At 40.3% G+C, this 15516-nt stretch overlaps 1 protein-coding gene across 8 annotated transcripts in view; it reads left to right on the top strand.

Moving 5' to 3' along the window:
• Positions 1 to 15516, top strand: part of Opa1 (OPA1 mitochondrial dynamin like GTPase) — a 72599-nt gene that overhangs the window by 26813 nt on the left and 30270 nt on the right. For all 8 annotated transcript variants that reach the window (XM_027412916.2, XM_027412914.2, XM_027412915.2 and 5 more), the window contains 12 exons: positions 2227 to 2307; positions 2429 to 2503; positions 2876 to 2947; positions 3031 to 3130; positions 3405 to 3535; positions 5487 to 5559; positions 5661 to 5733; positions 6585 to 6700; positions 7381 to 7445; positions 8498 to 8574; positions 12857 to 13022; positions 14708 to 14860. In XM_027412916.2, coding sequence (XP_027268717.1) covers positions 2227 to 2307; positions 2429 to 2503; positions 2876 to 2947; positions 3031 to 3130; positions 3405 to 3535; positions 5487 to 5559; positions 5661 to 5733; positions 6585 to 6700; positions 7381 to 7445; positions 8498 to 8574; positions 12857 to 13022; positions 14708 to 14860 — 1182 coding nt within the window. The remainder of the gene's footprint in view (positions 1 to 2226; positions 2308 to 2428; positions 2504 to 2875; positions 2948 to 3030; positions 3131 to 3404; positions 3536 to 5486; positions 5560 to 5660; positions 5734 to 6584; positions 6701 to 7380; positions 7446 to 8497; positions 8575 to 12856; positions 13023 to 14707; positions 14861 to 15516) is intronic.

Raw genomic sequence — 15516 nt, 5'->3', positions numbered from 1 at the left:
TCGCCAGCAGAGACAGGGAGAAAGTAAGTGGCTTTAGACTCAAGAACTGTACAGCCAAGTTATTCGATAAGTAAGTAAATAAATAAATAAATAAATAAATGGATGAATGAATAAATAAATAAATAAATAACTCAATCTTTTAATTAAGTTTATGATTTGGTGTTGAGCCACATTCATAGTTTTTTTAGGGTACATGTAACCCACAGGCCACAATTCAGATATGCCTGGGTTTAGATAGTATGCAATAAATGAAAGAAGATTCTTACCATAAGCATAATAAATATCTAAATATTTATACTATTTAGTATGTTAGACATGGAGCTAGAGAAGTAGTGGAGGTGACAGGATGCTGTGGGTGGTATAGCTAACATGGCATTTGAACCAAGATTTAAAGAAAATGAGGGAAGTAGTCTTATTGCAACCTGTACATTTATGTTCCAAGCAGAGACGAGCTAGTGTGCAGTTCCTGAGTGGTTGGGATAGGATAGGAAAGAGGCCGGTGTGATGGGCCAGTGAAGAGGCCTCAGTGACAGTCAGAGAGAGAGTGGATGGCAGAGATAAGCAGATCATTAGGGCCTGCTAGGCCAGTTTACAGAGTTTGGTTTTTGTTTTAAATGAAATGGGAAGCCAGTGAAGTTCTGAGCAGAGTTTTATTACTTTCTAAAAGGCTCTGGCCGCTGTGTTGAAAAGAGATGTTGGCAAGTGGGTGAGATCATGGAGATCAGATGAAGGGCAGTTAGATTAGATGATACTTGGGCATGGGAAGTATTAATGAGCATGAAATGAATTAGTAGGCTTGTGACATTATTTTTAAAGTAGAACCAACAGGATTTCTTGACAGATTGATAAGAAGAGACCAATCATCACAGATTGGGGTTTTGAATGAACAGCTTAAAGAATATAATTTGCGTAGAAACATCGAGGTAGGTCCAATTTTGGAAAGATGTTTCAGAGTTCAATTTTCTTGCTAAAGGGAGCTAATAAATAGGTAGCTATATGTACAGATTTGGGGAGTGGTCTGGACATAAATTTTGGAATCAAGATGAAATGTCTACTGGATAAGAACTCAAAGGAGTGAATGGACAGAAAGATGCAGGACCTGTGAGGTTAAAGGAAGAGGAAGCAGTTTGGAACATGGGAGGGTGGGTCAGTGTGGTGGAAGTAGACCCAGAACCATAACATCAGCTAGGAGCCAGGAAAAGAAGTATCAAAGAGGAAGGGACCTTGGGAGCAAGGAAAGGCTGAGCAGCAGTCATCCAGTTTAACTGTGGTGCCAAGTTAAGTGGGCGGCTGGTGTGGAGGCTTCCTGCTTGCTTCTGTCTCCTTGGTGAAATAGGTCGCCTGTTATCAGCTGTTAAGAGAAAGGAGGAGATAGAGGCAGGAGAAGAAAAGCAGAGTCTTTCTAAAGAGATTGTGGTAACTCTACTGATGCAGTCAGGAGATATGAAGACAGACTAGTCAGACTGAAGTCCCCAGTAAGGTTGTGGGCATAAATTTAAAGTGAATCTATATGGTTAGAGGATTGGTGTTTTTCTTTCACATTCACCTGATAGAGGTCGAGATAAAGTAACTCAGAATTAGAAAATTGAAATCGCCAAGAAGTGTGATCAGAATTGTGGTAGAAAGTGAGGGTGAGACCCCCTCTTCCTCTTCCTTATAGTAAGAGGTCATGTAGGCAAACAAGAAGCACTGCCTCTGTCTGGTCAAGATAGCTCAAGGTTATAGGTGGAGTGTATACACCACAACAGAGGAAGGTCAGCTGGATGCTTTCTCTGCCTCTCTGAGCTAGCAGACTTTCACCCCAGCATCTGGCTCCAGAATCTTTATTGGTAAAATTGAATGATTGAGATTTTGTTTAAAACAACACTCTACAATTATGATAATTGTAGCAAAGTAGAAGATGAATTCCCAATGTTTTTATACTGATTATTGAGCATGATGTGAGCAGCACGGGTTCACTCTGGTTCACTTCACCTGCCTAAACTGGAAGTACACTAGCTCCCATCCTTGTATAATGGATGTACACCGAATACCACCAATCAGTGAAGGAGGAACCACTATCACACAATATGGTCCAAAGAATACTGTGAATCTCACTATACTGCACCTTAGTTGCACCCAGGAATCACTGGAAGATTTTAATACAAACCTCACTGTCTCACTTTCTACCACTGAGATCTCACAATGTTAGTTGTGAATACATCTTATATGTTTCTGTCTCTTCAGGTGACTCTCAGTGAAGGTCCTCATCATGTGGCCTTGTTTAAAGATAGCTCTCGGGAGTTTGATCTTACCAAAGAAGAAGATGTAAGTAGAGTTCAAATCAGTTTCATCTCTGTTGCTTTATGACCCCTGTGTGCTCTAAAACAAAGAAGTGGACTATTTGTCATTAAGATTGTCTTGGGACTTTGTTCTTTTCCATTAATAGCTCGCGGCATTAAGACATGAAATCGAACTCCGAATGAGGAAAAATGTGAAAGAAGGTTGTACTGTTAGCCCTGAGGTAAGGGCAACAATCATTTCAGCCAAGATCTGGGGATGTGAAGTTTTTATGCATATTAGTAATTAATATGAATGTGGTATTTTGATCAGAGATATATAGATAATTTTTAATTTTTTTGTTTTGTCTTTTTTTTTTTTTTTGAGACAGGGTCTCACTGTGCAGCTGGGGCTAGCCTGGAACTCACTATGTAGATCAAGCTAGCCTTGAACTCACAGAGATCCACCTGCCTCACAAATAAAAGGCGTATGCCACCACACTCAGATTTTTTTTTAATGTTCTAAATAACGTACTATTGTAGGGGGAATCACCACAAATAATCTTAAGAAAGTCACTCCCTGGGAGATTGATATATTTTTCCCCCTTCCTGAATAGACCATATCTTTAAATGTCAAAGGCCCTGGGCTGCAGAGGATGGTGCTCGTGGACCTGCCGGGCGTGATCAATGTAAGTACACACAGAAGGTGTGTTTCCTTCCATTCCTTCTGTGGAAGCCTTCTGTAATGACATGTAAAACCTTTTTCTTCAAGACTGTGACATCAGGCATGGCTCCTGACACAAAGGAAATGATTTTCAGTATCAGCAAAGCGTACATGCAGAATCCTAACGCCATCATCCTGTGTATTCAAGGTAAATCCCACAGATTTTCCCTCTCCCCATCCATCCTTCCCCTTAGAGCCCCAGGCATTGCTGCAGCACCTGTCATGTCAGCACCCATGCACATGCATTCTCACCGCTCTTTTCATTGTAGTAGTCACGCAGTGTAACTGGGAAGCTTTGATAGTTTTCACCTTTGACATTGGAATTTTATTGCTACATTCCTAAAGGAAATGTACTGAGACAAAATTTTCACAATCGCTTTTGTAATTATTACACTGTTATTTTTTTTTTTTTCTTTTTTCAGATGGCTCTGTAGATGCTGAGAGAAGTATTGTTACAGACTTGGTCAGTCAAATGGATCCTCATGGAAGAAGAACCATATTTGTTTTGACCAAAGTAGACCTGGCAGAAAAAAATGTAGCCAGTCCAAGCAGGGTGAGGGCAAGTTGTGTGTGTGTGTGTGTGTGTGTGTGTGTGTGTGTGTGTGTGTGTGTTTCAGTGCTTTAGGCTCTTCATCTAGTGGGAATGAAAACATTTATGATATGATCTCATAGGTTGTGATAAGTTTCTACTCAGATCATAAATACACAGTGGTTTAAATGGTTCTTGGGCACCAAGTGTTGTATACATGGTGGCTGGCTTGTTTACAAAGGATAAATTGGTGTTCTGTAGGCCCCTGTAGAACAATGGCATCAGGTCCTCATCCCCACTGCTGTTGCCTAGGAAGCTTGTCTTTCCCACTTTAAATCTGTGGGACTTTGTCTCTGTGTCAGGGTCTCCAGACATACCAGCCTCAGATGCAGTGATTTTTTCAAAGGCCCCAACAGGGTCACCACATAGTCATAGTTGCCTCAGAGACATATTGGAGAGCCATGAAGGAGAAGCTGCATGGGATGCAATCTAGAGACAGCCTGTTCAGGTTTCCAGGAGCCTTCTTTCAGAGGCTAGTCAGAGAGGCGGTACCAAAATTCCAAATTCTCAGAAGAAAACTGGTCAGCACATACCCATCACTTGCCCAGCATGCCAGACAAAGGCAAGCAGACCTTTCATAGGGTCCTCCTGGGCCTGTTGTGGCAACTTGTCCTTGAGCCTTGCCCCTCCTGCCTTATTTTATGTTTCGTTTCGAGCCTCGCCTTTAACGGCTGAGCCATCTCTCCAGCCCTCTCTGCCTTATTTTTAAAAGCAGAATTGCTGTGACCATGTTGATCCTCATCTGAAGGAGAAGCAAGGTAGAAACAATGTTTGTGGCCTCCATTTCTCCCCTAATGCTTTCATTCCTTTCTTCCTTCGGGTTTTAGTTGAAGCTTACTTCAGGCCTTTCTATGGCAAAGATTCAGCTTTAATCTAGGTTTAACTTGTTAGTGTATGAATGATAGATTTATGTAAGTATGCATTTTCCTGTGCCCAGACTCCATAGTTTTTATCACACTCAGAAAACGGACTTTTGTCCTTAAAAGAGTTGAAAACCAATCTAAAATATATTGTTTCAAGCAGGGATAGAAGAGAAATTAGTAAAAGATAACCCACCTTGGTGAGACTCTAGATAATTAGGGCTCACAAGTTCTATCAGCAGTAAAGGTGCTGTGGCCAAATCTGAATTCCATCCCTGAAACCCATAGAGTAGAAGGAGATAAGAAAGAGAGCTGACTCCTACAAATTGTCCTCTGCCCTCTGTATGCACACACACATACAAATTGTCCTCTGCCCTCTGTATGCACACACACACATACAAATTGTCCTTTGCCCTCTGTATGCACACACACACATACAAATTGTCCTCTGCCCTCCATACACACACATACAAATTGTCCTCTGCCCTCTGTATGCACACACACACATACAAATTGTCCTCTGCCCTCCATACACACACATACATATGCAAATAAACAATGTCCTCTGCTCTATATGCATGTCCACACATGCATATGCAAATAAGCAAATGATAATTTTTAACTTAATAGAATAATTTAAATTTTAATTATTCAAAGGAACTATAAGGAAAAAGTAATAAAGCTATTTATTGAGTGCTTCTCTGTTCCAGGCTCTGTGCTAAGTGCCATTATCTCATAGCTTCCATAACCTTGTATTAGAATTAACTCATTTACTTAAGGTCACATGGCTAATAAATGACTCAGAAGTCTGACTCAGAAGCACTATGAATCATTCCAAGTTTCAATCTTGGTATATACATTTTAATATAGTAAAGTTAGGTGTATTTCCCTCAAATAACAGTCAAAACACATTTATATGCTTTTGAGAGACTATATGTATGCTGATAAGTGTATACATGTTTAGAGTTTTTAAATATTTTCTAAATTGCATATTTTGCTTTTAAAAATTAAGCAAGTCTGTATTTCACATTTATTTTTCCAATCCACTAAAATAGATACAACAGATAATTGAAGGCAAGCTCTTCCCAATGAAAGCTCTGGGTTATTTTGCTGTTGTGACAGGAAAAGGTATGCAAAGATGGATTATTATAACTTACTTTTAGTTTTTGCTGTCTTCAGATAATAAAAATTAATTTTCTTGGTGAAATTTTGGTCACCATCTTTCCTAGGAAACAGCGCTGAGAGCATTGAAGCTATTAGAGAATATGAAGAAGAATTTTTCCAGAATTCAAAGCTCCTAAAGTAGGTGTCATGTTACAATATTCAAAGACTTTACCGTGAGAGCTTAGCTTACACTGAAGTGCTTCAGCTGGACTGATCGTGTCTTGTAGCACTTAGCCTGCTGTTGGTTGTTTGTCCATGTGGTGGTCTGTATCGAGTGAGGCGCTCCCTGAGCACTCTTGGACAAAACTGGAAGCAGTTTGTCACATGGTGTAGCAGATAGCAGCATAGACTGCCTCTGCAGATATGGACTGAGAGACAACCCTCACACTTCTCACATTGTTTTCCCTAGAAAGTGATGTTTTTTTCATTTTTCCTTTTCTAAACGTGTGCACATTTCATTTATAATAGAGAAAATTGGAGTGGGAAGTGGCAACAGGATATTTCTGAGTAAATATTGGAAGAAATTGACAGAAAATAAGACACTGAACTGCAAATCAAAATAGAAGGACTAAACAGCAATTGCATTACACTGAGTTTCTACATAGTTTCTGGAAGTAGACAAGCATATTTGCCTCCATATTGGTACAAAAGTAAGGACAATTCCTTACTGCAGACATCACCCAAGGATCTTCTTTTTTATTGTATTGGGAAGGCAGTGACAAGCTTCCTGGAGAACTATGCTGTCTGCTGTGGTGCTCACTGGTCATGTGCACACCCCAGACTGGCCAGTGTTTGACAAAACAAAAGCCATCCCTCAGCCACACTAACTGTGTACTTCCAGAGCTCAGTAATTCATGTGGCCAGTGCTTGCCTTGCTGGACAGGTTAGATATCCCACTTCCTCGGTGCAGAAATTTTTGCTGGGCAGTGTTAGCATAGAGTGAGTGTTCCTTTGTCATTATGACGCACTTTAGCTCTGGTCTCCTGTAGGACAAGTATGCTAAAGGCACACCAGGTCACCACAAGAAATCTAAGCCTTGCTGTGTCCGACTGCTTTTGGAAAATGGTTCGAGAGTCAGTTGAACAACAGGCTGATAGCTTCAAAGGTAAGCGGGCTTCTTAAAGCAAGGCCTCAAATGCAGGCATGTGATTTACTATTGGACAACAGGTGGAAAATGGAGAAACGCAAACCTTCTATTATACAAGAACTGATTTCCCTATCAGAGGCAGCATTACAGAGTTTTCAGAAGCAGCAGGTTTGCAGTAGTGTTTAGAGAATGCTTGGATGCCTGTAGAGAACTTGGATCCTCCCTTACAGGAAGAAGAAAACACTGGGAAGCCCTGTGTTGTACTGTTTCCCCAGGCACTCTTCTGCACCAAGTCTTCCAGTGAGAAGCCGCTCCTCCCCCATTAACATTTGGAAAGTTACTTACTATTTACCCCACTTAGTACTACAGCAATTTTGTGTTATCTATATTTCCATTTTATAGAAAAGAAAACAAAGGTGCAGAGTAATTTACATAACCAGTGCCACATAGCATTAGACCCAGGATATGAATTATAGTGCCAGAGTCCGTTTTCCTGGCAGCTACACTACATTGCTGCAGCTGGGGATTTGTGAAATGAACCTGGGGAAGCTAGAAGTAATGAGAATAGCTTAGACAACTGTAACAGTAATAGCATTCAGAGTATCAGGACACCAAGACATGCTCAGGAACCCAGCTGATACAGAAGGTAGAGAAGTAGCCTTCAGCAGCCAGACTGGAACATCTTCCTTTCTCCACAGCAACACGTTTTAACCTGGAGACAGAGTGGAAGAATAACTACCCACGCCTTCGAGAGCTCGACAGGGTAATAATAGCTGAATGCCCCACGGGTCTTGTATATACTTTAATTTACTGTGTCCTTACAGAGTTGTTGATCTGGTGGGTAAAATTGCTGTGATCTTAATCATAGTTACTTAGGAGTAGTTGTCTTTTCTACAATAATTTAAACTATTATAACATTTTAAAATAATTAGGAATCACAGGTTGTAGAAACATGTCAAAATTATTTCTGAAAAAATTATGAATATTCTTTAGAAGTCTTATTGATATATACCTATGTAATCTAATTTTTTTCTTCAGTTATTCATTAGCTTTTTACTTGGTTGGTATTTACATTGGAGATATAGTCTAATGGGAACTAAATATGTTTTTCTTTGATTTTTAAAATAGCAAACTTGTGAGATCCAGCATTATCTTACTATTACTGATCACTAAATTGTGTGTGTTGGTTCTTTAGCATTTGTTATGTGGAAATGTTATATCAAAAAACTACAGTCAGGATAGCTGGGAAACCAGCGTAGGACTGATCCAGACCCCATGAACTTGGGTGTCAGTGAGGAGGCCTCGGAAATCTATGGGGCCTCTTGTAGTAGACCAGTACTTATCCCTAGCATAGGAATGGACTTTGGGAGCCCATTCCACATAGAGAGATACTCCCTCAGCCTAGACACAAGGAGGTGGGCCTAGGCCCTATCCCAAAGGATATGACAGACTCTGAGGACCCCCTATGGAAGGCCTCACCCTCCCTGGAGAGCAGAAAGGGTATGGGATAGGTAGGGTGTTAGTGGGGGGCAGGGGAGGAGGGGAGGGAGAGGAAATGGGAATGACATGTAAAACAATCTTGTTACTGCAGTCAGAATTCAAAAGGGTAGATAGACACTTTGACTGCTTCTTGGTCCTTATCTGAGTAATGACATTCAAAAAGGAGACTAGAAGGTCATCTGCTAGACTTGCATCTTCAAACCAAAACTTAGTGACCATAGCCTGTCCCTGTCCTCCTCTTGGTTATCCCTGAAGATCATAACAGGACAAATATAGTGGCTCTTGACAATCCTAACTTGTCTCTATGTTGCCTAGAATGAACTATTTGAAAAAGCGAAAAATGAGATCCTTGATGAAGTTATCAGCCTGAGCCAGGTCACTCCAAAACACTGGTGAGTATTAATCCCTTTTCTCGGTGTCTTTCACTGTAAAGTAGAAGGAAGCAGTTATTTTTGTTGCCTGGGTTCATCCCACAAAATGAAGTAGGTGAAAGAGTAGTTTCTCCTTTAAAAACAGCAGCAGTTGTAATCTATCAGTTGACTGTCTGGATGGTAGCTTACTCAAGACTCTTTTGAAGTCTGCTTTGATCTTTGGTTTATCTTCACCTTATTCTTAAGAAATGCTTATTTGGAGCCTGGTGCTGATGGTGCACACTTTTAGTTCCAACACAGGAGGCAGAGGCAGGCAGATCTATGTGAATTCGAGGCCCGCCTGGTCTACAAAGCTACACAGAGAAACCCTGTCTCGAAAAATCCAAAAAAGAAAAAAAGAAAAGAAAAGAAATGCAGATTTGTTATTTCTATAGAATCATTTACCCATAATTTCATAAAATTGTCACAAAGAAACCTATCAGGACTGGTTATTACTAATCGGACACTAGTGTCCTAGGGAAAATAGATCTACAAACGAAGAATAGTATATGCTTTTTAGATGTCATTCAAGATGAGAAGTAGCTGGTGATTTCTGAGACAGGCTGCATGCAGCTCAAGCCAGCTCTGTATAGAGAGCCTGAAATTTTGGTAATTATATTTTAATTAACAAACTCCTCAGGCCTAAATTATCTTCCCATAAACCTTGGTATTTGAGAATGTATCACTCTTGGCACAAAACTGTCCTTACCAACATTCATGATACATATTTTCAGTACTTTTGTTTGCTCAATCACAGATTATCACAGTGAGTCGACACCAGCATCTCGTCCCTAAGTTTGAATTTGTTCTCAGTGCCCTCTCTTCCTCAGTGATCCCCCTCCTCTTTCTTTAAGTCATCAATATTTGCCAAGTTTGTTACTCTCTTTATCAAGAAAAAGATATCTAGTCTCATTTTTACTGTTGCCTGATAATCAAATATCTATGACTTAAACTGTTGTGCTTCTTATTTATATTTTAAACCAGTTCAGTGACTTTGTATAATTCAGTTACCTCATGCAATTACAAGAGAGATCAGATACACAGATATGTATATAAGTAAATTTTAAATGTCCCGAAGTATAGTTAATTAATATAGTACTAATTGCCTTCCTAGGTTGTATGTAATGTACATAAAGGGAATTTATAAACCATAACTAATGGACTGAGGATGCAACTGGTGGTAGAGTGCTTGCTTAACAAAGCAAAGCCCTGGGTTCTCTTCAGTACCACCAAAAGGCGAGTGGGGAGCCTATAACTAATAATATTAATTTGTGGTAGGAAAAAAAAGTGATCTTACTACAAATTAATTTATTACCATAAGTGTGATTAGTTTTGTTTAGATAGAGCAATGCTAAAATATTATGCTATAGCCACACTGAAATAGGCCTGAAAGTAAATCTGTTTTGTTTGTTACACAAGGCACTTAACAGAGTTGTGAAAAGACAAGAAATGAGAGTTCCAGTGGAGAAGACATAGCTGAGAACTAGAACATTTGGTGGCTGAGAATTCTTAGCTGCCTGGTCAGATGACCTCTAGTGGGTTTTCTTGATCAGCTTATGTTTTAAGACTCTAGAATTTGACACAAAGATCAGAATAGCCAGTCCCAGCCTTAACTGTTCATTCTGCAATGGATTTAACTGTATTACACCAAAGAATTTCAGGAGCATAGTTGGCATAATGGCATCACATGGCACTTTAAGGTAGATGCCTTAGCTCTGAATTATTGAAGTCCTAGGACTGTGTAGTAACTAGTGTATGTCTGAATGGGATAGTTTGTTATTTACTTGCAGACATTCTGCATACTTTAGGCATATTTTAAGAAAGGAATCCTGGGGGTTTCAAATTGACATATAATGTGTTACAGTAGTAAATGTATACACACTGCATTTGTCCAGCAATGTATATGATCTTACAGAAACAGCTGCTGACATTAAGTGAGGTATTGGTGTGTTGTTAACATGTAGCCATCTTTTTCTAGCACAGTAATTGGCTGGCTTTATGAAAATATACTTGTGAAATCCATCATTATGGAATTGTGTGTTTTTAGGTGAAAGTTTTAAAACAAAAATGAAGAAAATATAGTTGAATCCCCTAACTCAGATGTAAGGAATCTGAGACTTATGGCATCATAATGTGAAATTTAAAGAATGGGTTGGTTTTAAGTAAAGATGGGAGCAAAGGGATTGCAAAGGCAGGAGGTGAGAGGAAGAAAGAAAACTTGGATGTTTGTGTCCATGGCTCTCTCATAAAGAGGTAAAGGACAGAGGTAAACAAGAGCTGTAAGCCAGTTCTTTATGGCTATTCTGTAATATAATAAATAAAAGACCCAGAGACAGATATTGGGGTTCAAACTTCACGCTGAAGAAGATCAGAAAAGCAAAGCAGCCTACCACTAGCTCCTACCTCTACCTCAGCTCAGACCAAAGGGGCGATCCTCAGACTGCTCCTGACTTCACTGCTCCCCAGATTCACCAGACTGCTGTGCTCTCTCAACATGGCCAGAGACTAACTCTCAGACTGACTACTGAAGACACTGCTCCTGTCATATATACCTCCCTAATGCTGGAATTACAGGCGTGTGTCCCAGGTGCTGAAATCACCTCTATGTGAGCTGTTTCTCTTAGGACTGGATCAATTTCTTGTAGTCAGTGTGGCCTTGAACTAACAGAGATCCACCTACCTCTTAATCCTGAATCCTGGGATTAAAGGTGTGTACCACCACTGCCTAGCTCTATAGCTTGTGGGTGGCTTTGCTTTCTGAATCTTCAGGCAAGCTTTAATAAATCAAATAATTTATCACCACACTGTTCAAGGTAGGAAAGCTCTAAGCCAGGAAGAACTTAAGAGGTCAGGTGACTTGAACATGGGTTCTGGTAGTTCAGGTAAGAGAGAGTCTTGAGGTATTTGAAAGGTGACACAGAAAATAGAGCTGAAAGATTAGTGACTGTATATAGAAGTAATAGAGAAGAATGTTTTTTTTTTTTCTTTTTCTTTTCTTACATCCAGCTTTTCTACCCCATCATTAAGTAATGTGCCTTCTCATAATCTTCCCTTTTTGGTAACTGAACAGCTACCTGAACATTAACAAGGTGAGGCTAGCAGCTAAGCCCAGTGGTTCAGAAGAGGAGTAGGCCAGTACCCTTTTCCTTGGCAGCGGGAGTGTCTGTGCTCTCACTGGGTTGTGGTTATCCTCCAGATGGACCAAATCATAACAGGGTAGTTTGGGTTTTCCTCTTGTTGGTTTTACCACATATTCTATAACAGCAGAATTTATTTCAGTAGAAGCCAAATGAATACTTTCTTGAGATTTCAAATATTTTAGTAGTGGAAATGGCTGTCTTTTCTGATTTAGAGATCTTATTCTTAAAGAACACTTCAAAGGGCAGAATTTTCAGCTTACGTGTGTATCCTTTATACTATCTCCTTGGCCATGAGGGCTGAAACATCTTATATAATGATATCCTGTATCTCTATACTTTGTGATACCGTTTGTTAAGTTGTAAAAATTACATGAAAAAGTTTTTGCCTTGGACTACAGTAAACACATACAGTGTATGTTAAAACTAAGTTAATGAACACATGAAAATACACTCAGAATGATTATTAGAGACCTGTACCCACAGTGAGATGGCACTGGAAACCTACTAGGCAGGCTGAGAGCCAGGACAGTGCTGTGAGTAGAGTGTCTAAGACCCGCCTTCTCTGCTAGCAGGAATGTAAACCACTGAGGTATTTTAGAAAAGAGTGGTATCTTTAAAAGATAAACCAAAAACTGCCATATATTGACCCACTCTACTCTTAGATGTGTACCCATGGAGAGGAAAGGCATGCATCCTTACAAAGACTTGTGACAACATGCCCACAGCAGCTTTGTAATAGCCAGCAGATAGAAACAGTGCGTGGCCATCAACAGGTGGACTGTACACAATTGGAGGTGCTTAGCAATAACAAGATGTGAAAATAGTAATACATACACCACAGATTTCAAAATAAGTATGTTGGGTGAAAGGAGGTAGGAAGAAGAGTACATGCTATATGATTACATGACTACAAGTATGTAAAGTTCTAGAAAATAAAAAGTAATTGTAATAACAGCAAGTAGAGTAGTTATAGATCTGATAAGAGGTGTTTATCTTGATTCCTGTGGTTTACAGATGTGTACATACCCTGAACTTATCAACCCTTCATGTATGTATAGTTTATTACTATAGTTATTTTTCAACTGTTTAACGCCATATTGGCTTTCTTGAAATTTCCATTTCAGGGAGGAAATCCTTCAGCAGTCTCTGTGGGAAAGAGTATCAACTCATGTGATTGAGAACATCTACCTTCCAGCTGCACAGACCATGAATTCAGGAACATTTAACACCACAGTGGATATCAAGCTTAAACAGTGGACCGACAAGCAGCTCCCTAATAAAGCAGTAGAGGTTAGGATGTAATTTAATTAAATGGGTAAGAAGCATTGTGTGGAGGAGATAGATGCTGTGGGTTGTGGGTCTTATTTCCCTTACAGTCGGTCTTTCTCTGTAGCCTTAGCACTTCATGTACACTCTGTGCCTGCCTGTGTTGGAGCTAACCTTGATATTGTTGTCAGCTGCTGCTAACATAAAAGTTTACTAATCGGGATGCTGTTTGCCTAAAGGCATTGCATTGCCTGCCCTTCCATAGATAACATTTAATAAAACCAACAAAACTGGCTTGAAGGTAAAATAGTTTGAACTTCTGTGTATTGAGCTTCTATCAGGAATATCTTCAAAATGGACTAAATGTTACCGTTTTTTACATTTTCTCCAGGACCCTGTAACACTTACATATGCATTGAGTTAGGGTCCTGCTAGTTTTGACAAGGAATTATTTACAAAAGTAAAGCACTTGAAAGAATCCATTTCTGTTCTGAGGCATTTGGCCCGACCATGTGAAAACTGATAGCTGCCCTACTTGTTCAGCCTTCCTGCAGCTTCCTCTGAGAAGCAGGGGTGACAATGTTGCCCACCTGCCAGGGTTGCCATTAGGATTAGGTGAGTTAATATGTAACCCATAATAGCCACTAGGGATTGTCAACATTATCCACATTTGTCCTGCACTCTAGCTGAGAGCCAGTGTGTCCTAGACTCTGTGAAAGGTTGCTCAACAACTTGTGGTCAATACTAACTGTGATTTCATTCTGTATACCTGCCTTGGAAATGCCTGGCCTCCTTACCACCGTCCTCACCTCCCTGGACCCATTTCCAGCAGCTTTTGCAGCCACTGCCTGTATTGCCTGCTGCTGAACTCGGGTCATTTCTTGACCCACTTAGCATGAAAATAACTGGAGAGCTGCTGCCTCTCAGTCACTAGTTCTCACCATGTTCTGGGCTGAGACATTTGCATAGCCAAAGCTTCCAGCAGTGGCATTAATCATTTTGACATCAATAATTCTGTCTCTCTGCTCTCTGCCCTGGCTGTATGCTGGGGGAATACCCTCATGAGGGTAGGAAGGTGCATGCCTGTAATCCTGGCTCTAGAGAGGCTAAATAAAGCAGGGGATTACCCTCAGATTCACAACAGAACAAAACAAAAACCACTTCACCCCTCCATCTGTGTGTACATTCAGTTCGTAATCACTTTTGCACACTCTTCTTTTCACAGTAAGCAAAACTGTAAAGATGATTGGCTCAGTGAATATGAACTTAAACTTGGTTTGGTGTGGAAACAGCAGGTAGACTCAGATGTGATAGTGGTTGAAATAATGAAATAAATATGTTTGCAGATTTGGGGTGTGGGGCTTGCCTAAAGGAGCCAGCCCTGCTCAGCTCAGCCAATGTTTCCTGTGGGGATGTGAGCCAATTATTTCCAGGTTGTTTTTTAAACAGGGCTTTAGAACTCACTATGTAGACTAGGCTGGCCTTGAGCTATCAGAGATCCACCTCCTCTGCCTCCTGAGTGATAGGGTTAAAGGTCTATGACACTGTGACCAGCTCTGCTGCCTGTTTATTAGTGTCCATGCATTTATCAATGAACTTGTATTTCCTGATCAGCTGCTATATCACATCTGTTTGGTTTCACATTTTTTTATGTTGCAGATTGATTAAGGGTAAGCAGTCTAAATACAGCTTTTTTCTTTTATATCTAGGTTGCTTGGGAGACGCTACAGGAGGAATTTTCCCGTTTCATGACAGAACCCAAAGGAAAGGAGCACGATGACATATTTGACAAGCTCAAGGAGGCTGTGAAGGAGGAGAGTGTCAAACGGCACAAGTGGAATGACTTTGCAGAAGATAGCTTGGTAAGCCCTCAGCCTGATTAGAGCCTGGTGCGCCTTCTGTCTAATCAGGATGCCAGCGTCATTTTCTCCGGGTGTCTCAAACTGATTCTTTCATGGAGTTCTTAAATGACTGCAGTGTAAAGTAATAGATGTATGATTTGTAGCCTGCCATTCATTCCTCTGGCTCTTCTAAAATAACCCTCTGTTCTTTTTTTCTTGACTTCCATTTCAGAAAAAAGTCAAATTTTGCAATAAGCAGGTTCCCATACATTTCCACGAATTGCCATCCATTAGTTATTTTGGGCCTATCTGTAGGTACCTTGGTGTAAAATCTTAGCACTACCTACCATGTATTGAATATCTATCATGTGCCAGGAACAACTCCTAAGTACTTTGTAAGCATCATTTGGTTGACATTTTTTTCAGCGTTTGGGACCTTAAATGTGCTAGGCAAGGCCTCTAGCAAAGCTATATCCTCAGCCTCTTTTTCTTTAAATAGGGTCTTCCTAAGTTGCCTAGGCTGGCCTTGAATCAGTAACCCAGGCAATCCTTGAACTGTCAGCTCTTCTACCTACATCTGCTCAGTAGCTGCGATTATGGGCTTGACCCCCCAGGCCCAAGGCTTGATTGAATTCTGAAGTAGTTGTGTTAGGTTTTGTTGCTGGGTAAGAACACCT

This window comes from Cricetulus griseus, chromosome 4 (genome assembly GCF_003668045.3).
Source record: "Cricetulus griseus strain 17A/GY chromosome 4, alternate assembly CriGri-PICRH-1.0, whole genome shotgun sequence".
Classification (NCBI taxonomy): Eukaryota; Metazoa; Chordata; class Mammalia; order Rodentia; family Cricetidae; genus Cricetulus; species Cricetulus griseus.
This window is presented reverse-complemented; position numbering and strand designations above follow the sequence as displayed.